The sequence below is a fragment of the Miniopterus schreibersii genome (genome assembly GCF_964146895.1).
Source record: "Miniopterus schreibersii genome assembly, chromosome: 8".
Lineage (NCBI taxonomy): Eukaryota > Metazoa > Chordata > Mammalia > Chiroptera > Miniopteridae > Miniopterus > Miniopterus schreibersii.
Genome location: NC_138109.1, coordinates 31,056,415 through 31,078,579, shown reverse-complemented (window position 1 = coordinate 31,078,579; position 22,165 = coordinate 31,056,415). Strand labels below are relative to the sequence as shown.

Sequence of the window (22,165 nt, the reverse complement as noted above, 5' to 3'; positions counted from 1 at the left end):
ATTTTCTTGTATTCTGTTTTGTCTTAATTTTGACTAAGTCTAATTTATCCTTTTTTTTCTTTTGTCACTTATGCTTTTGATGTCATATCTAAGATCCAAAGTTATGAATATTGACTCTTATATTTTCTTCTAAGAATTTTATAGTTTTAGTTGTTTCATTTAGATCTTTGATCCATTTTCAGTTAATTTTGGTATATGGTGTGAGATAGGGGTCCAACTTGATTCTTTTGCATGTGGATATCCAGTTATCCCAGCACCATTTCTTGAAAAGACTATCCTTTCCCCATTTAATTGTCTTGACACTCTTGTCAAAAATCAAATGATCATAAATGTTAAGGGTTTATTTCTGAACTTAATTCTATAAGAATTTTTCTTGCTTCAGTGAAGCTCAGTGTCTGTTTCTGAAGTAGTGATGGTAATGCCCATTCCATACTATTGTGAAGAGCAGAGATTTTGTTAGTAAAATTCTTGCTGTTGTGCCTGTCCTTTCTTATCCATCTGAAACTTCAACTTGTGACCAAGAGGTGAGTATAGTTGTCTATGATTCAAATTTGCCTCTTTTTTGAGGTATGTTGATCTTCTACCTTTACTCTTTATTATTTTAAATATTTCCTAAAGGTGGATGGCATTTATTGTTTTATCTAATTTGAGGTGGAGTTAATGAAATACATTTTGCTTTAACAAACTGTGCTTTTAAAAAAACAAAACTGTTTTTGTTTTAAAGTTACCTTTAAGTAATGGTACAACAATAGTAAATATTATTATTTTGATTTCTGCTTATTTATTTTATCACAGGTGATCCTTTCAAGGATGATCCTTTTGGGAAAATTGGTCAGTATACTATTGAGGTCCATCTTGGCTTTCGTTTGATTCCAATTAATTATAAGCTTATGTTGTGTTTAGGAATGAGAGATCACAGTTGCGTAGTTATAGGAAATGGACTTCCTTTTTATTTAGTTTTGAAACTGATCTATGGTCTCACTAAGATGTTGTATATACCTGGCATTTTCAGAGAGAAAGTGGTAGATTCTTGTGGATTTGCTTAACTATTAGCTTTACTTTTTAAAAAATGACATTAGTGTTTATACTTTGATGCTTTTAGTAATACAGATTTCTCCTTATTAGTCAGGGATTAGTGGAGTATAGTGGTTACACTATTGCAGGGTTTAGAACTTTCGTGTTCCTAAGATTACAGTCTGTTCCAGTGAATGGAGGAAAAGGAACCATCTTAAAATATTAATAAATGTCAGGCTTTTTAAGATAATCTTTTCCTGGGATTTTTGCATTAGAATAAAGCAAATCTTTTGTACCATTTAATTATGCTTTGCAAACCTGTTCCAAACTATTGGAACAGGTTCCCAAACTGTTAACCTTGAGCTCAGAGAAAGAAATACATTTTGAAATTTTTGTTGTTTCTTTAGTTAATGATAGCATAGAATAAGGGTCTTTAAATGAGGTCCCTTGAAATAATATGCTAATTTTAAAAAATAAGTTTATTAGGTAAAAGGCAATCTTGTCTTTTGCCCTGGCCTGTTGGCTCATTTAGTTGGAGCGTTGTCCCCTACACCAAAAGGTTGCAGGTTCGATTCCTGGTCAGGGCACATACCTAGGTTGCGGGTTTGATCCCCAGTTGGGGCTCCAAAGGAAGGCAACCAATCGTCAATGTTTCTCTCTCACATTGATGTTTCTTTCTCTCTCTCTCCTTCCCTTCTTTCCTCTCTCTCTAAAATCAAACAGCCCTGGCCAGTGTGGCTCACTGGTTAGAGTGTTGGCTTGCTTACCAAAGGGTCAAGGGTTTGATTCCTGATCAAGGGCACGTACCTGTGTTGCATGTTTGGTCTCCAGCCCCAGTCAGGGTGCCTGTGGGATGCAACCAATCGATGTATCTCACTCATGTCAATGTTTCTATCTCTCCCCCTCCCTCCCTTCCACTCTCTCTAAAAATCAATGGAAAAAATATCCTCAGGTGAGGATTAACTAAAAAACACAAAAGACTCTTATCTTTTTTCAGAACCATAACGAAATCTGTAATCCCCCTCCTCCAATTAGAATCATCCCCAATGATAACCAGCTTAGAGGTATTATTTAAACCTAGTAGTATACAGAAAACATTTATGTAGTAGGTGTTAGAATTACTGGTGTCCTTTGGGTGAATGGTGAACAAGTAGGAAAGAATGTTAATTAAAGCTGTTTAACTAGATGGAACTGTCTGTACTTTTTTTAAGATCAGTAGTCATAATAGAAAATACCTAACTTAAATTCTGCAGGAGTTCAAAACGTCTTTTTATTACTGCAGTTTTCATGCCTTCAGGTGACAGGAAATTCAGTGTAATAGTTTTTCAGACTCTCATTTATGCTGTATTTTCTTAGATCCATTTGGAGGTGATCCTTTCAAAGGTTCAGATCCATTTGCATCTGACTGCTTCTTCAAACAATCTTCTGCTGATCCTTTTGCCGCTTCTAGTACTGACCCTTTCAGTACAGCCAGCAGTAGCAGTAACACATCGGTAAGTGGGAGGGTTAAAAACTGGTAAATGGGTAACGTGTGAGTTTCTTGAAATATATACTGATGAAAGAATCCTTTTTTAGGTTACTTTTGATGAGCCATAAAAAATTTTTAGTCTCATTCAACCCATCTAGTTTTTGGTTCAGAGCAGTATTTCACAGCTTGATCACCCACTGGAATTAACTAGAATAATTTAAGTGATCCAAAAATCAAGTCTACCTTTCAAAGGACCAAATATTATCCCATTGAAGATAATAAAAATAAGTAATTAGAAATTTATACACCAATCTTAAGTAAAGGTTTTCAGAAATGCTTGACATGCATTATTAAAATAATGAAAATCAATTTAAAGGGAACAGCATTGGTGTTTTAGAAAAATAAAATCATTTATGTTATTTTATAGACACATCCAGAATGTTAATCTTGTAAAGAAGTACCAATTCCTGCTAAATGTCAGACTCTTGAGAACATACATAGTAAAGCAATCACTATTTAATAATCTTGATCAAATACTTCTGTGTACTTAACATTCATTGTTCCTAATCTTCACATCAACCTTGCAAAGTAGGTGTTAGTGTTTCTCTTTTAACAGTAAGAACACTGGGACTCAGAAAAATTAACACAACCAAGGTCATACAACTAAGTGCTTTATCATCTGAAGGCTTTAAAAACAAAATCTTTATATCATGGATATTTAAACATTATTAAAAAAGTAATGGAGTTAAATATTCTAACAAAATTTTATGTATCTGTCATTCAATTTCAATAATTATGAGTAATTTTGGAGTTTTAAAAAAAAATTTATTTGGAGGCTTATTTTTTTGTGGCAGGATTTTCATGTTTGTAAAAGTAAACCAAACCCAAAAAGGATCAGTTGAGTGACAGGCATTTGAAGCAAAAATTTTGTCTTTTAATACTCTTAGATTAAGAATACCTCCTTAAGAGAAAAAGAAAAACCTCATAGACACAGACTATAGTATGGTGATTACCAGAGGAAAAAGATGGGTGGAAGCAGATGGAAGAGAGTAAAAGGAGGAATAAATGGTGACGAAAGGAGACTTGACTTTGAGTGGTGAACACACAATACGATATTCAGATGATGTATTATAGAATTGTACACTTGAAACCTATATCGTTTTATTAACCAATGTCACTCCTATAAATTCAATAAAAAATTTTTTTAAAAGAATGCTTTCTTACAAGAGTAATTGATTCTTTTAAAGATAATAGATTCTGGCATTCTTGAATTGCTTCCTTACTGTATTTGGAAAGAAGCTACTTGGCCAACAGCTGGTATTTTCCATTGATGTAAAACTGGGCAAATGCCTCCGTAACTGAATATTTGTGGTTTCCACAGGCTACTGGATACTGTGTTTTCCTACAACTCGTAGTTTGCAATATGAACCCATTTGCCAAATTCTTCTTATATTGGCTGTAACCTGAATTCTTTTCCTCTCACCTTATTCTACCCTCTCATTCTTCACTTGTATCACTTAAAGAGCAGGAAAGCCAAAGCAGCTCTTTCTAAATTAAAAATAAACAAGTTTTTCCTGTTCCTCTACACTGGTGAAATTTTTCTGCCATTCGTTGTATTTACTTTTCCTCTTTTCTCTTCAGTTTTCTAAAGCATCTTGCCCTTGCTGACAGCTCTTAATTTCTCCATTAAAAGCAAAATGAAACAAAAAACCAAGTTGGCAATATAACATAGCTGTTTATCTCATCTTTTCTATGTGCCCAGGCATAGTGAGAAGCTCTTTTCGTATGTTCCCTCATTTAATCTTCACAATAATCCTGTGAGGCTCACGTTACTATCCTCATGTTTAAGTAAATGAGACTTAGAGAGGTTAAGTGGCAATGAGTTAGTAAATGGCAGAACTTAATTCAAACCTTGATCAAAAATTTTAAGGTCTTCACCACTATAGTCTAAAATTGAACTTTATTTCTTCATAGTTCTAAAACCCTTGATTTTGTGATGTTCCTTTTTTAAAAAAACACACACACACAAGTCCTCTGATTATGCCTCTAGTCATGAGTCTCTCCCCAAAAGTCTTTTCTATTCCCTCGAGGCTGGTCTCTGTTTTCAAAGGGACATAATTTTAAAGACCAAACCAAAACAAACAACTGCCATTTCCTGCCATTCTAGCTAGTGTATGGTAGGAGTGTGCAGGTGCTAAGTCATACTGTCAGAGTGGGGAGTGGATGGCTGATACAGAAGAGAGAATTTCAGTTTTAAGTTATGTGACCTCATGGGAGGGTTTTGGAGCATTAATTTTGTAAAATCATACCATCTGAACTGTAGTTATGAAAATTACTTTTTGTACAAAATTTTCTAATTATCAAACTGAACATAACATAGAGTTTTGTGGCCACTTGTTCCTTCATGGGCTGTCCGCCCATCTTGTTCCCTTGCTACCCCATTGCCCTTTTAGGGGGGTTGTGCTGTGTTGGATGAAGGAATAGAAATTAGACCTGCCCGTAGGCATGAATTTCCATTTCTCTCTGTAATGGTACACAAATCTTGTAAGTTATTATTAAAAACCAGGCCTGGTTGTTTTTCCTCCCTGAAAGTCAAGAAAAGAAACAGTAATAGTAGGTGACTTAAGTTATCGTGCCAGTGACTGTCTCACACCGATATTTTGATGATTATAGTAGGATCTGTGGAAAACTATTTGCTATACAGACCAGCTTAATTTTTTTTCTCTGATTGCTATTCACTCAGATTTCATCAGAGTATAAGCTAATGTGCTAGTTTTATAAATAATATCATTGGCATCAGTGAAAATAAGTACTATCATTTTTAGCTTCAAAGCTTCATTGATAATAATTACTTCTTCCTGCCAGTAGTTTTAATGTGTCCTCCTTTATAAACAGATAATATAGGTCTCAGCATTACTTTTTTCTTTTCAAATATATTTGTTTTACTTGGGAATTTATAAATTGAGTCTCCATTATCCTTTGACATTCAGTTATAATATCTAATATCTTGATGATTAGAAATAGATGTCATTGATAGTCATGAGTCAGAGTAGGAGACAAATATTGCAAAACTCTTTGCCCTGCCCCTTTCACTCATCTGCCAAGGCTTTTTTGGATGACCTCTTAAAAAGAGCCTGATGCCAGAAAGAAAAAGTTCAGTTGTCTTCCTAAATAGATAATTTGTTTGACTATGATTAAAAGCTAAAGTAAAATAGGAAGACAACTGGCTTCTGGTAAAGTCCTCACTCTTTGTAGCTACTCACCTTTGTTACTTGTTCCAGAGTTTTACAATGGCTTATTTTGCATGGCAGGTTCTTTTTAGAAGAAATCTCTCTCCTTCCCTCCCTCTCTCTCTCCCTGTATCTCTCTCTCTCCCTCCTCCCTCCCTTTCTCCCTTTCCATCCCTCCCCTCAATGCACAAGTACATGGTTTCTTTAAAGGGAAGAATGCTAAGTTATTTTTAGATAACAAATAGAAAGTGGAAATCTAGCATTTTCTGATATTAAGTACTAGGATATTTAAGAGTTAGAATAGTATGCATCCTAAATGCAACATATCATCCTGGAATAGGAAAAGGATATTAATGGGAAAACTGGTGAAATCCAAATAGAATCTATAGCTTAGTTTTAATAGCTGTACCATGATTATATGAGATACTAACATAGAGGAAGCTGGGTGAAGGGTATATGGGAACTTTTAATTTTCTTTACAGCTGTTCTAGTAATCTAAAATTATTTCAAAATAAGAAGTTAAAATAGTGTGCATCTGTCCAACTAGCAAAGTTATGAAGAAAAAAAAAAAGAAGTGAATACTACCAACGTCAAGATAATAATTACCTTTACAGAGAAGGGATGGGATGGTGATTGGAGAGGAGCACATGGACTTCTGAGGTGTTGGCAGTTTCTTGGGAGGTGATTACATATGTGTTCACTTGATACTTAAATTTGTTAAACTGTACATGTATTTCATACAGTTTTATGAATGGATATTTCACAATAAAAGGAGATTAGAAAATGATATATATAATTTTGATTTAATAAGATTGCAAGTCAGTAGGGGGAAACATTTGTTCCTAGTGCCTTGTATTCCTTAATGAATTTAGAATTTGTAAAGAATATTTTCCTTGGTGTGGCATTGAGGTTTCAGCTATGAAATGTTGCCTCTCTCATTCATGGTTTTGTGTAATTTGTTTAGGTAGAAACATTGAAACACAATGATCCTTTTGCTCCTGGTGGAACAGTTGTTGTTGCAGCTAGTGATTCAGGTAAGAAAATAACATCAATTTCTTTGAACAGTAAGCATTATCCTTTTCTTTAAGCTTCTTTTCTTTGGTCTCCAAATGTATTTGTCCTATTTACTTATGTGTGGCTTTAAAATTATTGTGTAGTTATATTCAGTTGTAATCTACCAATAAATAATAATGACTGCAAGTGTTTATGTATTACTTTCTACTTTTCTACATTATCTCATTTATTGTTCATGTTGAAGATCTTACTAGAATATGCACTCTAGCCACTATCAGTAAAACCAATAACATTTTTTTCCATTATAAAAGCAGTGTTGCGTGTCAGTTTCAAAGTCAGCATTGACTCTTATGGGTCTTGGCCTAAATTTAAAAATTAGTGGCTTCTAATAGGTAATGATAATAGCTTTCCAAGCAGTGGATAGGTCCTGTAATAAGACAGAGAAAAGTTATATGTTATTCTAGCATCCAGTTCTCATGCTTTATTTATGCTTTATCTAATTTTTCATTTATCCTTTTAATAACCTTTAAGTAGTATTCTCATTTTAAAGATCAGGAAACTGATGAGCCAGAACATTAAGTAACTTAATCAAGATTATACAGCTTACTGGATTTGAGCCAAGATTCAAACCTAAGTCTAACAGAGTCCAAAAGCTTTCTTAACTAAGTAACTCTGCTTCTTTCTCACTGTTCATTTAAAACTGAAACAGACAAACAAGCTTTTATGTAGGATAGCAGGGAATTAGAGGGAAGCAAACTAAAACAAGTTAATACTTCACTATCCTGCTGAAAATAGAATGCCTTGTTTTTCAGATGTAAGTAGGGTGAGCTTTTGGTAGACAGATTTATTGATTGTGACAATTAAGGATTATGAGCATAGGGAAAGATAATAGAAATGGCTTCACAATTTGGATTTCTTACATTGTACAAATTGTAACAAGATGGAATTTAGTGCTGTGTGTTATTTTCAGGTTGAAAAATAACTTTCAACATGAGTAGCAAGAAGGAAGAATGTAAAAAGCAGATATGTAGAAAACAAGATTTAATGTAGTACTGGGTATTGATTTAAACCAAAATTTAAAATGACAGCAAATACAATTTCTAAAAGGCATATTGTAGTAACAGTGGTTAAATTATATCTTTTTAAAATACATGTGCCTTTTTAGACTCTCTTTATTGAACTGATGAATTAATATATTGCTAGGAATATTATATAATTAGAAAGAATAACCTAAGAAAATAATATGAAAGGTTAATAAATTTATAATTGACTCTCAGTTGCCCACACTAAGGAATGGTAAGTACCATGAGAATTCATTAAAACTGCAAAAATTTAAAGGAAAGGGAGATCACCTCCATTTAGGATAAATCATGAATGATTTTAAAGTAGAAGGTGGCTTTTGTAGTATGTCTTGAAAAAAATGGGCTAGGATTTTTAATAAGTAGTTATGGAAAGAGGCTTTGTAGAGCAGAGAGAGTAACATGAACAAGAAATGGGAGGTAGGAAATACAGGGCATGCTCAAGGGAAAACAGACGTTTTGATCAAGCTTATTTATAGAGGAATAATCAGGCTAAGGCTGAAGTGGTGGATTGCAGTCTTACTGTAGGTTTCTATTGCCTGCCTTTGTTGGTCTTCTCTTTCAATTCCAGTTTCTAGCTCATTTCCTGTAAAGTGGAAGAGTAAATGACTATAATAGCCTGGGAAGGGCTAAGATTTATTGTTGTTAATCATAGTAACGATACCATTTATTGAACACTTGCATAATTTCAGTACGCCACATGCTTACCATTTTTCCATACTTGATCTCATTTAATTCTCACATGTGAAGCCATTTCACAGAGTTAAAGAAGGTCCATCTGAGGTCTCCAGTTTTCCACTGACCTCTTTGGTCATTCCTTGTGCCTCCTTTGCTGATACTTCCTCTTTCTCCCAACTTCTTTATGTTGTGTTGCTCTAGGTCCTAGACTTTAAACATCTTTTCTCCTTTATCTCTCCTCCCTTGGGGATGGCATCTGATTTTATGGATTCACATATTATTTATATGCTGATTTATAGCTCTAGCCACATCTTTCTTCCTGAACTCTAGACTCATATACCCAACTACCTATTGACATCTTCACTTAAATATCTGCTAGATATTTAACACAACATGTCTAATGACACTGAACATCTAATCTTCCTTCCCAAACCCACTTCACTTAAATCTTTCCCCATCTTCATGGTGCTCTCTTTAACAGTGCTAAGACCGGAAACCTCAGAATCATCCTGGGTTCTTCTTTTTCTTTCACTCTATCCCTAGTCTGTCAGGAAATCTTACTGGCTCTGCCTTCAAATTATATTTAGGAAAAGCCTTACAGTGGCCTATAAGTGGCCTTTCTAACAATATTTCTTATCGTTATTCCCTTTACTCACCCTGCTTGAGCCACATGGCCTTTGTGCTGTTGCTCAAACAACAGGATGGTGTTCCTTAGGTTCTTTGCCCTTAACTGTTCCCTATTCCTGGGATAGTCTTTCTTCGTCTGTCCACACGATGATCTCCATTACTTCCAACAAATCTTTGCCAGAATGTCACTTAGTGAGGCTTATTCTGGCCATCCTATTTAACATTCACAAGCACCATCACCCATCCTAGCATTCTGACTTTACTATTCTCTGCTCTTTCTTCTTTCATTGTGGCTGATTACTTTCCAGAGCACTATATAAATGACTTTGTTTTCTTCTTACCTGTCTTCTCCTTCCACTAGGTTTTAAGTTCCACAGAAAGTTGGATCTTTGTATTCACTGATGTATTCCAAGAACCTTAAACCATGCCTGGCCACATAATATTACTGAATGGATGGATGAATCAATTACTGTTCTCACAGAGCATATGATAGGAGCCCAGTGGATGAAAATCTTGGGGATGGAGTATATGGTTTATTTTGTTCTGATAAGTGGGTTTTAAAAAATATTGTGGTAAAATATACATAACATAAAATTTAACATTTTAAACATTTTTAAGTGTACAGTTCAGTGGTAATAAGAATATTCACATTTTTGTGCAGCCATCACATCCATTTGTATCCAGAGCTTTTTTCATCTTCTAAAACTGAAACTCTGTACTTGTTAAACAAGAGTTTCCCATTACCCACTCCTGCAGGTCCTGGCAACCACCATTTACTTTCTGTATTTATGAATTTGACTACTCTAGGTACCTCTTATAAGTAGAATTATGTAGTATTTATCTTTTTGTGACACTATTTCACTTAGTATAGTGTCCTCAAGGTTCTTGTATGTTGTAGCATGTATCAGAATTTTCTTTCTTTCTAAGACTAAATAATATTTTATTGTATGTATGTACCACATTTTGTTTATCCATTCATATATCAGTAGACACTTGGGTTGCTTCCACATTTGGGCTGTTATGAAAAATGTTGTTCTTCATATTAATATACAAGTATTTTAGTCCCTAGTTTCAATTCTTTTGAGTGTATACCAGGAAGTGGAATTGCTGGATCATATGGTAATTCTATTTGAAAAATGAAATTTTTTGAGAGACTAGCATACTGTTTTTCATAGTAGCAGCATCTGTAGATTGCTTTGTAGCTTATACTGGGTGGCCCTGGTCAGAACACAGGTAGTGGCAGACCTTGGCCTGCACCCCCCAGGAGACCTCAGAGCCAGTGCATCCTGTGGACAGTTTCATACCATGTTGAAGCACTATCCAACCACTTCCAAAAGCAACACACTCAAGGGGCAGACTCAGCAGGCACCAGAGGCCTTCTGAGAAAACTCCTGCTCTGTGGGGTGCACCCCTGCACAGGGGTGATCCTCCATGGTGGTCAGTGGTTACAGTCAGTCCTTACAGCCAATCAATTGGCCTGGGGCTAAGTCCCTCCCGTTGACGTGCCAACAGCAATGAAGGCTAAGCTACAGCAGGAGGGTGTACACGTGGGGGAGAGCGCACCTAGAGCGCCCAGCTTGGGTGATGGAGAAGGCTGCACTACTAAACCCTACAGAACACTTACTACATTAGGCTACTCTACCAAGCCCAGGAGATGTAGCAGCTCTACCTAATATATAGAAACAAACACAAGGAAGCAGCCAAAATGAGGAGACAAAGAAACATGTCCCAAATGAAAGAACAGAAACAAAACTCCAGAAAAATAACTAAACAAAATGGAGATAAGCAATCTACTAGATGCCAAGTTCAGAACACTGGTTGTAAGGATGCTCAGTGAACTTAGTGAGAACTTCTACAGCATAAAAAAAAGACGTGGAAACCATAAAAAAGAATCAGTCAGAACCAGACACTAATTGAAATGAAGAATAATTTACAGGGAATCAACAGTAGAGTAGAGGACACTGAGAATCAAATCAGCAATTTGGAACATGAGGAAACAAAAAACACCCGATCAGAACAACAAAAAGAAAAAAGAATCCCCCCAAATGAGGATAGTGTAAGGAGCCTCTGGGACAATTTCAAGCGGCCCAACATTCACATCATGGGGGTGATGGAAGGAGAAGAGAGACAGCAAGGAATTGAAAATCTATTTGAAAAAAGAATGACAGAAAACTTTCCTAACCTGGTGAAAATGGATACACAAGTCCAGGAAGCACAGAGAGGTCCTAAACGAGATGAATCCAAAGAGGCCCACACCTAGATACAGCATAATAGATTCAGTGACATGGAAGCATGGATGAGACTGACAAATGTCAGAGGGATGGAGGAGGGTGGGTGGATGGAGGGGGAGAGAGTAACCAAAGAATTTATATGCAGATATGCACAGCCCAGGGACACGGACAATGGTGGGGAGAGGGACTGTGGAGGGGGAAGGGACAGGGTGGAACGGGTCATTGGGGAGAAAAAGGGACATCTGTAATATTTTAAACAAAAATAAAATTTTAAAAAATAATAAAAATAAAATACAAAAGGTTAAAGATAAAAAGAGAATCTTAAAAGCAGCAAGAGAAAAGCAGTTACCTACACGAGAACTCCCATAAGACTGTCAGCTGATTTCTCAACAGAAACTTTGCAGGCCAGAAGGGATTGGCAAGAAATTTTCAAAGTGATGAAAAACAAGGACTTACAACCAAGATTACCCTACCCAGCAAAGCTCTCATTTAGAATCAAAGGACAGATAAAGAGCTGCTCAGACAAGAAAGAGCTAAAGGAGTTCATCACCACCAAACCAGTATTACATGAAATGTTAAAGTGTCTTCTTGAAGAAGAAGGAGAAGAAGAAGAATAAGAAGGTAAAAAATATGAAAAATAAAATGGCAATAAATACGTATCTATCAGCAATTGAATCTACAAACAAAATGAACAAGCAGAGTAGAAACAGACTCATAGATAGGGAGAACATTTTGACTGTTGACGGATGGAAGGAGGTTTGGAAGATGGGTGAAAAAGGTGAAGGGATAAAGAATTACAAATTGGTTGTTACAGAATAGTCATGGGGATGTAAAGTGCAACCTAGGGAATATAGTCAATAATAGTCCAATAACTATGTATGGTGTCAGATGGGTATGAGATTTATCAGGATAATCACTTAGTAAGTTATATAATGTCTAATCGCTGGGGTATACACCTGAAACTAATATAATATTGTATGTCAACTGTAATTGAAAAATTAAAAAATGATTTAAATTTAAAAAAAGAATAGGAGACTTATAAGCTTTCAAAATAAAAACATTAGGGTAAATTTTTGTTCTTAAAAATTAAATGATAAATTATTCCTCTCCTACCTCTAAAATATAGTAGGTATGATAGAAATAGAAGGACATTAAATTTTTTTTAATAGTTAGCCTCATGTGGAGTCTTTTTAGCATTTTCTGCTGGTGGGTAGACACATTACAGACAAAAAAAGAAAACAGAAGCAAGAAAATTTGGGTTAGTTAGTTTCTACGTATACTTTATTTCAATTTGTAAAAGTTATTTTCTCCTTCATTATAAGTGAGATTGGTTCTGGTGCCAGAAAATTTTTTGCATGGAATATTTTACTAACTCCTGACTGAGAAAATGCAGAGTCTTTCCAACTCTTAATTAAAGCTTTACAACATCTTGAAGATTAGAAGGGAGCTCATAGCATCCCCGGAGCATCTTTGGCTCCAGCAGTAGTAAGATGCCAAGTAGGTAGGTAGGTCTTTGTTTTTACAGGCAGTGAGTCAGGTTAAGCGCATGGATGTTCATATATTTTATGCTTCTTAGCCCCTGCTTTCTTTCATATTTCTTCTCTAATTTTCTCCATTTCCACAAACCACAGGGCATGACTTTCTTTTCAAGGTCACTTAATTTTTTAATGGAAAAACGTGTGCGTATTGTGTGTATGTCTCTCTCTTCTTCTACCTCCTTTCTGCCCACAAGTAAAACTTTTTGTGAAGTCTTCTTTGTGTCTTCCTCATAAAGTTAGGTGTTGCTTCTCCTTTGCTCTCTTCAAATTTTAACACTAATTGTGCAGCAGTTGTGTATGTTAAATCATGAGTTCCTTGAAGGCAGATGTCATGTCTTAGTCCCCTCTGAATCCCTAATTCTAAGCCTTGAACATGATAGATCAGGGATGGGGAACATCTGGCCTGTGGGCCATATACAGCCTGTGGAATCATTCGGTCTGCCAAGGCAACCGCAGGCAGGACTCAAAATTCAACAAATCTAGGAGCTTTTTTCATAGCTAATTTTTAAAAATATATCTTTATTGATTTCAGAGAGATGAAGGGAGAAGGAGAGAGAGAGAGATACATCAGTCATGAGAGAGTCATTGATTGACTGCCTCCTGCACGCCCCCAACTGGGGATCGAGTCCTCAACCCAGGCATGTGCCCTGACTGGGAATTGAACCGTGATCTCCTGGATCCTAGGTTGATGCTCAACTGCTGAGCCACGCCGGCCGGGGCATAGCTAATTTTTAAGTTGATAATTTTGTATGTGGCCCATGAGTGTTATAAATATCCAAACAGCCCTTGGCAGAAAAAGGATTCCCCACCCCCTGTAATAGATGCTTAGTAAATGTGAATGAATGAGTAGGTCAGTGAATGAGTGAATGAGAGTGAATGAATTGGAGACCAGCTTGAGAAAATAGATCCTTTATTAATGAACGGTCCACTGTATTTGTGGACTTAAGTCAGAAATTCAGGAACCAATATTTGGGATTAGGTATTTTTCACCTGTCTAAAATGTTACCAACCAAAAGAGGACATGAAACTTGATGTCTTTCTGTTCTGTTGCATTGATTTTCTTTATTTGTTTTAGCCACAGATCCCTTTGCTTCTGTTTTTGGAAATGAATCGTTTGAAGATGGATTTGCTGACTTCAGTACATTGTCAAAGATATCCGAAGTGATTCATGAGAAGGTAAAATATACTATGTTTCCACCAAAAGAGCAATCCCTCCTTTAAATTATATAACCCTCTCACAGACATTGCAACTTGATTTCAATAAATCACAGCAAATGTTGATTTCAGATAGAAATGAAAGATAAGATATAATTAAAGTAGACACACATATTACTATTCATAAAGACTGGTGATGATACAGGTAATTATAGTTTTCTACTGACAGGTTTGCTCAACAACTTCATTTTTAAGAGTCTCTGTCTTTTTAAACATGTTTCTTCTAGTTAAGCCACATTTTTCTCTTGATTGTCTGGGTCAATAGCTGTATAATCTGAGTATTCATTCCACCCTCTCTACACTGGTCAATTGATTTTTTGTTCTCAGGCTGTTAGGATTATATTAATATAATTAATACACATAATCCAGCACTTATACGTCTACTGCCTACTTTCCAGTGTAGCTCTAGGACTGATTGAAGCCAAAGATTAAAATTAGAGTATTTGTCAAATTGTCTATCTCATTGGTTCCTAACTGGGTGTTATTTTCCTCCCTCCCCTCACCGCCAGGAAACATTTGGCAATGTCTAGAGATATTTTTGGTTGTCACAGTTGGGTAAGGGAACTATTCATATTTAGTAGAGAGCAGGGATGCTGTTAAACATCCTACAAATGCCCTGCCCAGCGCCCCCACAACATGGAACGATGGCCAGCCAAAAATGTTAGTGCTTCTGTAGAGAAACACTGGCCTAAGTAGAGCTAAAATCATAACATCTGATTCATTATAGAAAAGTGAATCTTTCATTATTCCATGTATTAGAAAGATAGGGTCTTCAGACTCACATTAAGACTCAAATTATGATTCCATGGGGTCAGTTTGCTTTAAAAACTGACTTTCAGGTTGTCTTTAATGTTCAAGATGCTGTTTTCTTTGGCATTTATGAAATCTTTCCTATATTTTAGTACATTGGGAAGTGTGGAGTCTTTTTTTTTTCTTTTTCATTCAGATCAGATATTCATTTGAGGGAAGATACATTGTTCCTTTAAAATGGCCTCAGGTGGTTTTGTATTGCCTGAAGCTTGACAAACCTTTGATCCAGAGTTGGCTTGTTTTGGTATGATATGTTGCTTTTAATAAGTAGTGATGTTATAATCACTACTCATGTAGAACAATTAAAAAAATTTCTCCCTTTGGCCCTGAATGCAAAGGTTAAAATGTCAGTGCGCCGAACTGAAATAAAGCTGTGCAATACTGAAGACCATTCTTCCAAATGCTACGTGACCATATAGTTTGGTTGGTATATATATAATATATATAACCATGTATAAACATTTCTTTTCAAACAAAGGCCAACAATGAAGATCCTTTCAGTTCAACCACATCGAGCTCTGCCAGCAATGTGCTTCTTACAAAAAATGTGCTGGAAGAAGCCCCAGTCAAAAGTGAAGATGTGCCCCCAGCACTGCCACCAAAGATTGGGACCCCAACAAGACCCTGTCCACCACCACCTGGTATGAGAGTTGGTACCTTTCCTAAGTCAACAAGATGCTTTTCTTTTTCTTAAAAGTATTGTGTGGACCTTATTTATAGATTTATCTAAAGGGCCTTAAATAAAACAAGCCAAGAAAACATGGCAGGAGCCTGCAGCTATCCTCCATTCTGACCTCAATACAGAACTACAGGCATGTGCCTCAGAGGCCAGCATGTGTAACTGTCATGAACTATTTTTCTGGCCCTAGCGAATTTCTTTTTAAATCACTTTAGAGAGGCATTAAATGGAAAAAGGAAAGTATCCATGAAGTCTCTTGCTTTTTGGAAGTTCATTGATTACCATTTAAACAATAGTTTCCTGCACTTTGGTGTTTCAGTTAATATCTATAAGAGAAGATTAGTTTAAAGTCCTGTTCTTTTCTTGCCAAATGTGAAGTCTTCCTTAATTCTTTAATGTGAGACTACATGGCTTTTTGGTATCTGGAATTTAGCAGTGTAGTGATTTGAAAGAAAGTATTGTTTTTCTTGAAGGAAAATATTTTACCTCACTTAATAAGAGACCTTTATTTTATAAATGATTTTTGGGGGATCCGGGAATAAATTCTTAAAATTTTTTTTATCTTTAGCACTATACAAAGAAAAGGGGCTTGGGAGAGAGGGGCGTGTTGTTTTTTAATGAAGATAATAAAGTTCATGAGAAGTAGAAAAAAGGCCAATCCCCTGAGTGGTTGTGGTGCTAGTAGGCTGTTAGGTGAGAAGACTCATCTGGTACATTGTTCTTTTAATCATATATCATTCCTTGGGAAATTTTGAGCCACAGTAACTATAGGTTACTATTCTTGCCTTTTCATAATAACCCTAGTATGGTATTCCCCGGGAAGATTACTTTTTCTTCCTTGATTTAAAGAAATTGCATATTCAATTGTTAATACTCAATTATCTATTGAAAAATCAGGTAAACAAATTAAGTGATTTCTTTTAAGGAAAAGTGACCTATGTCATATATTGCTTGAGGGTAAGGTTGTCAGACCGCATTAAATTAAATAAGAGTCAATTTGCTCATTTAATTTTTAGACCTGTATGATGCCAATAGCAAAGTTATTTTTTAAGTCCTAAGGTAAAATAATATACTAGTACTTTAACTAATTTTTCAGCATAGTGAGTGTATATCACTCTAGAAAGGTCAAGGACAGGATGGTTTGTTGGAGAGAGTACTCAACTGGGAGCTCAGAGGATGGGGTTTTAATATTGGATATGCTCTGACTAGCTCGGTGATCTTGAGTTTGTAATTTCTGAGCCTCAGCTGTCTGAGCTGTTAGATGGTGGCAGTAATCATGATTTTGCCTACCTTCACAGGATTGTTGGAAGGACCCACTGAGATATGAACATCTTTTGTAAGCTGTTACAATAACAGTAATGGAAAGAATCTATTGATACAATCACTATTATCAGTTAACACATTTTAGGAAAGATATATATTTGAAGATATTTTAACACTTACTATTTTTCTTCAAGAAGTACTAAATTTAAGACTTTAAAATTTGAGAACTTGTTTGAAAATGATGATGAATTAATGACCAACAGTATGTTGTTGTTTGGTCAAAGATTAGTTTATCCCTAAACATGAAGATTTAGGCTCTGTGCTTCAAAACATTCTTTTATTCTTCAGTTTGGTATACTGTTGATGGCAAGGTAATTTTTAATTTCATGTTCCCAGGTGTTGTATATAGAGCCAGAGAAAAATCAGAAGAATATCAGCATTTTTCAAAGGTCATTTGCCCTCACTGCCAGCAGTTGATAATTGTATCAGGCTGAGGTTATAATGGCAGACAGAGGCCATTGACATTCTTTGTCCATTCTCCTGTTATATCCTTTCTTCTCTCTTTTCTTGGGAACATGCTATTTTGAGGAAGAAAAGGTTTCATCCCAGGCAAAGATAGGATTCCAGGCCCATCCCTTTCCCCTTTGATATTTTTCTTATTTACCTACATGAGCTGGAACGTAGTTGAGAGGTTATGTGTGAAAAATTTGAGGATAGATTGCTGGTGTGGCCATTTAAGACCGTACTGAGAATGTGTTTTAGGCACTCACCCCTGTCCGCCACTCCCAGTTCTTTAATGCTTCCTGTGTTCATGTTCTTGTGTGTTTGCGTTTGCTGTATTTGCTGGTTGAGTTAATTGTGATGATTTTGATCCAGGGAAAAGACCCATCAACAAATTGGATTCTTCCGATCCCTTTAAACTGAATGATCCATTTCAGCCTTTCCCAGGCAATGATAGCCCCAAAGAAAAAGATCCTGATATGTTTTGCGATCCATTTACTTCTACTACTACCACTACCAATAAAGAGGCTGACCCAAGCAATTTTGCTAACTTCAGTGCTGTAAGTACTGTGAATGGGCTGTTTGGGGGAGAATCTTTACATTTACAATTTGAAGGGTTTTCAGAGATTACTTTGGAGTCTGCCAGATTTGCATCATTCCAACTAAATTTACTAACATACTAAAAGTGATTTTTATTCTTCCCCCAACCAAAACCTCTGTTTGCTTTTGTTTTGATGGTTCTAAAATTATTCCATTGCACAAATGATTTTAGTAGTCTTAGTTCTTATGATATATACCAGTTGTTTTGTAAACCCTTCTCTTCGTCTTTGGTAAACAACAGAAATAAAATCCTTACAGTTATTGTTTTGTAAGTTGTTATGGATGATGGGTCATTAGACAGTCATTTGCTCTCTGCCCACTGGATGAATAATGCCAATAATGAGCTTGTGTATTTGTAATTGTGTATGTGTGTTTGCGTATAAAGCTTTGTAGATTGCTGGAGACCAGTCAACAACTATTATATGACAGGATAGGGCCAGGGACTCTGAATAGAAAGTAAAACTCTGGTTTTATATAGTAGTGTTTTTTAATGTAAATGTCAGTTTTATGAAATAAATACAATCGTCAACAGTTAAGCAAGTCTTTAATCATTTGGAGGGCTCTGATTCACCAGCCTGCTGTATTTACTCTTCATTCTCCCAGAGCTGACTAAAATAGGTTGACCAATAAAAATAAATGGAAGGATGCTGTGATAATGGCACAGGCAGGGCCTATAATATCACAGAACTGAGAAAACGAACTATGGAGGTGTCACTCTGGAGCAACATAAAGCAATGACAAACTCCACCATTATTCGATTTAAAAAAAAGAGACTTTTTTAAAAATAAAATTTTTAGAGTAGCTAACAGTTTCATTTTCCCAGATTTTTTTCCCCCAGTGATAATGACTTTTATTATCTCTGCCTATTCTTTAACAAAGGAATTTTCTTCTACTTATCACTGTAAGCCCTTGAGATGATTTTGGAAATAGGAGATCTAGACCCTGGCCACAATCTGCCTGATGTCTCCCTCTGTGTAGCACTGGGTCACTCAGCCAGTCACTTTACCCAGCAGCCATTTCTGGTTAGAAAGGAGGTAGGCAGGAATCTGCCTACAGCTAAGGCAGATGAATTAAACTGAGCTACGGAGAGTTTGAATCTGTACCCTATAAGTAGTAGTGGCTTCTTACGAACATGAAGGAGAATGGGAATCGGTATTTTGATTATTGGAAAATGGAATGTCAGGATTATACTGGCTTTTGTTAGATGGAATTTGAGTTGTTTCAAGCATAGAATCAAGAATTGCTCTTCATAGGAGATTATAATCCTCTTAATGTAAAATAACCTTCTGACAGTTTATGGAACTTAATTTTCAGCAAGTCAAAACTTGCTTGGAACAAGTCTTGAACAATAGCTGAGGCATTTTGCTTATTTCATACTCCAAAATCTCCATATAGTCTAATATAATGCAGCTCATAATAAAAATGTCTTCTTTTTTTCATTATGAAAGATTTGTTAAGTTTTAAAAATTTTAAAGTCAGGTGCCTTAGAAAAAAAAGGTATCATTTTTTAAAAGCCTGACAGTTTCTTTCATTTATCCTATTATGATATTCATCCTATTATGGTATTCCTCTATGTGGCAGAACTTGAAAGCAAGGAGGATCTTTTCATTTAGTATCTGCCAAGATTGCATTTTTGGGTGGATGAAAATGTTTCCCTGACCTTATTACCATTGTTAAGGTTTTATTTAGACTGGGTCAAAAAATTTTCAGTGCCTGCCAAAATCTTTATAATGCATTTAAAAAAAATACTTGGTCTACACCTTGTTTAGTATACCTAGTACTCTTATTTTATTTTATGTATAACAATCATCATATTCTTTGCTTTATAGTTTGTACCTGAAGGTTAGGATAAGGGAGGGAATCACCAGTGGGATTAAATTGAAAATGATTTATCATGTGAGGATGCTCACTGAAGATGAAGTAGTAGATAAAAAGGCTAACCCTCTCCTATTTATAAATCTACTAACTCACCCAAAGCATATACTTTTAAGATGATGTTTTAATGTTTAGTTTTATAGACTTTCTATCTATCTATAAACTGCATTAATTTTTAAAATAAAATCACATTTAGTAACTGGTAAAACTAAATGTGTTTTCAGGAAAAAAAAAATTAACAAGTAACAAGACTATTCCCAGAGTCCTTCGGGTGAAACAAGTAATTAATGTCGTTGGCAAAAACTGTTTTACTCATTGATCTCTTCATTTGTTCATTCATTCGTCTTTTACATGGTAGTATCCCTCTGAAGAAGATATGATTGAATGGGCCAAGAGGGAAAGTGAGAGAGAGGAAGAGCAGAGGCTTGCCCGCCTGAATCAGCAGGAGCAGGAAGACTTAGAACTGGCTATTGCACTCAGCAAGTCTGAGATTTCAGAAGCATGAGGAATTCTCCTGTCCTTTGTCAACCATGTAATACTCTTCTTCCCGAATACTGAAGCTCTTTACAGTGTGTATCAAAACTACCTATGAGCATGGGAATACAAAAGGTTTGAGATTCCTGTAAATGTGACAAAAGTTTGTTTTGTTTTGTTTTTTTAATTCATTTCTGATTTGTCTTCCCCCCACCCCAGAAAAGCAGTAACCCAGTCAGACAGCTCCACCTAGGTCCCTGTTCTGGTGTGCATTTACTGTGCGCTTGTGCCTGCCTCTGCTACTCTCACTAGTGAAGCTAGAGCACCCAAGCTTCTCCCTTCTGGGATATGTAGAAACAGCTTCGCCCCTGCGCTGCCCTTGTTCTGAAGTTCCTCTGGTGATAGCCAGTGAGGTTCCTAAAGTGTGCAGTATTCTCCTCTGATTTGAATGGATGAGGGAGGGGAAGGAACATCCTATTTCCTTTAAGATAGTGCAGATTGGCTAGTTTAAAGTGCATGTTTGTGCTTCCATAGAATCAAAACACTGTTTAATTTGTTTTTCATAGACAAGGAAAAATATTTTGCATAAATTGACTCCACTATTGAAAAAGGAATGATTTAGATTGAACCATTACAGCTTTAAGACTCAATCTTTTCCTAAATAAAAACATTAAAGCCTCATGTGTGAAATATATTTAAAATTTTTTTCTGAATTTAAAGAATTTTAGATAAACAGATACCTCTCCTTAATTTAAATGCTAGACAGTGGAGAAAATTTATCACCTAAAATATACCCATCAGTATAAAGTAAGGAAAAATTGTAACATGGCAGTCATTCTGTCATGGCTGTGGCACTGTCCTCTCTAGTTCATAGTAGGTTTATTTTTGTACTTTTGCAGAAGAAACTTTAGCAAGCTAGCACTGGAAGGTACTTTAGTTTTTTGTATATATATTTTTTGTTTTCTTTAATGAAGGCTCAGTTACTTGAAATGTAAAAACTTTCTCTGAATACAAATGAAAAAAGTGACATGTATTAAGTCATATTGTCCACGCTGGTTTAAAGTAGTTTATTCTCTTCATGTTTTTGCCTATGAAATTGGCAGGCTAGCAAAAAAAGAAAAAAATATATATATTTTTTAATTGGGAGAGAAGAGACCTGCCAAATTATTAGAGCTCTTCATGTGCTAAAAGCCTGTCTCCTGTAAACTGACTGGGCAGACAAGCTGAATTTGAAATAGACTGTGAAGCAGGCTATAAATTGTACTCTTAATGGTGTTTTTTTTTTTTTGAACATCAGTTACTGACTTAGGTAATGTAGTAAATGCCTGTTTACCAAGATAAAGAAAAATGCACCTAAAAATGAATTTAAAGTCTCTCTGATCACCAAGTCAAAGTGGTATTGATCTGTGTTAATCAGAGTAACTTATTGCCTACCCCATGAATAAATTCCAAAATACCCAATTCATTTCGTCTTGAAATGGTGCTTTTTTTCTCTCCACCCACAATTGGACTGCTGTAGTTCAAGACAAACTTAAACCACTTTCTTGCACTGCTTTTTTCTACTTTTGTAAATTGAAACAGCATAAAAGTCATACATATGAAGCAAGGGCTGCATCATAATCACAAGGCTTTAATTTTGATAAACTAATCCAGTGACTAAGGATATATGCAAAAGTTGATTGAGAAGGTAGTGTTGCGAGTTGTGGTAGGTAGTGGTTTTGGGTTTTTTTCTTCCCCTTACATTTTAGGAAAAAGGTAAGTTGACTTGAACAACCTTCTTTTGCACTGGGAAAATGAATGGATGTTTGAAAAAAATATTTTTCTTAATTAAAAAAAACACTCTGGAAAATATTAAATATCTGTAACTTA

At 35.6% G+C, this 22,165-nt stretch overlaps 1 protein-coding gene across 5 annotated transcripts in view; it reads left to right on the top strand.

Annotated features, from left to right (window-relative positions):
- Positions 1-21,757, top strand: part of EPS15 (epidermal growth factor receptor pathway substrate 15) — a 94,201-nt gene extending 72,444 nt beyond the window's left edge. For 2 of the 5 annotated variants that reach the window (XM_081143950.1, XM_081143954.1), the window contains 7 exons: positions 796-831; positions 2,371-2,507; positions 6,677-6,746; positions 13,955-14,055; positions 15,383-15,545; positions 17,723-17,907; positions 20,181-21,757. In XM_081143950.1, the coding sequence (XP_081000076.1) occupies positions 796-831; positions 2,371-2,507; positions 6,677-6,746; positions 13,955-14,055; positions 15,383-15,545; positions 17,723-17,907; positions 20,181-20,327 (839 nt within the window). In that variant the 3' untranslated portion in view covers positions 20,328-21,757. The remainder of the gene's footprint in view (positions 1-795; positions 832-2,370; positions 2,508-6,676; positions 6,747-13,954; positions 14,056-15,382; positions 15,546-17,722; positions 17,908-20,180) is intronic. The other 3 variants (XM_081143951.1, XM_081143952.1, XM_081143953.1) reach the window with 3 other exon arrangements.
- The last annotated feature ends 408 nt before the right edge of the window (positions 21,758-22,165 follow it).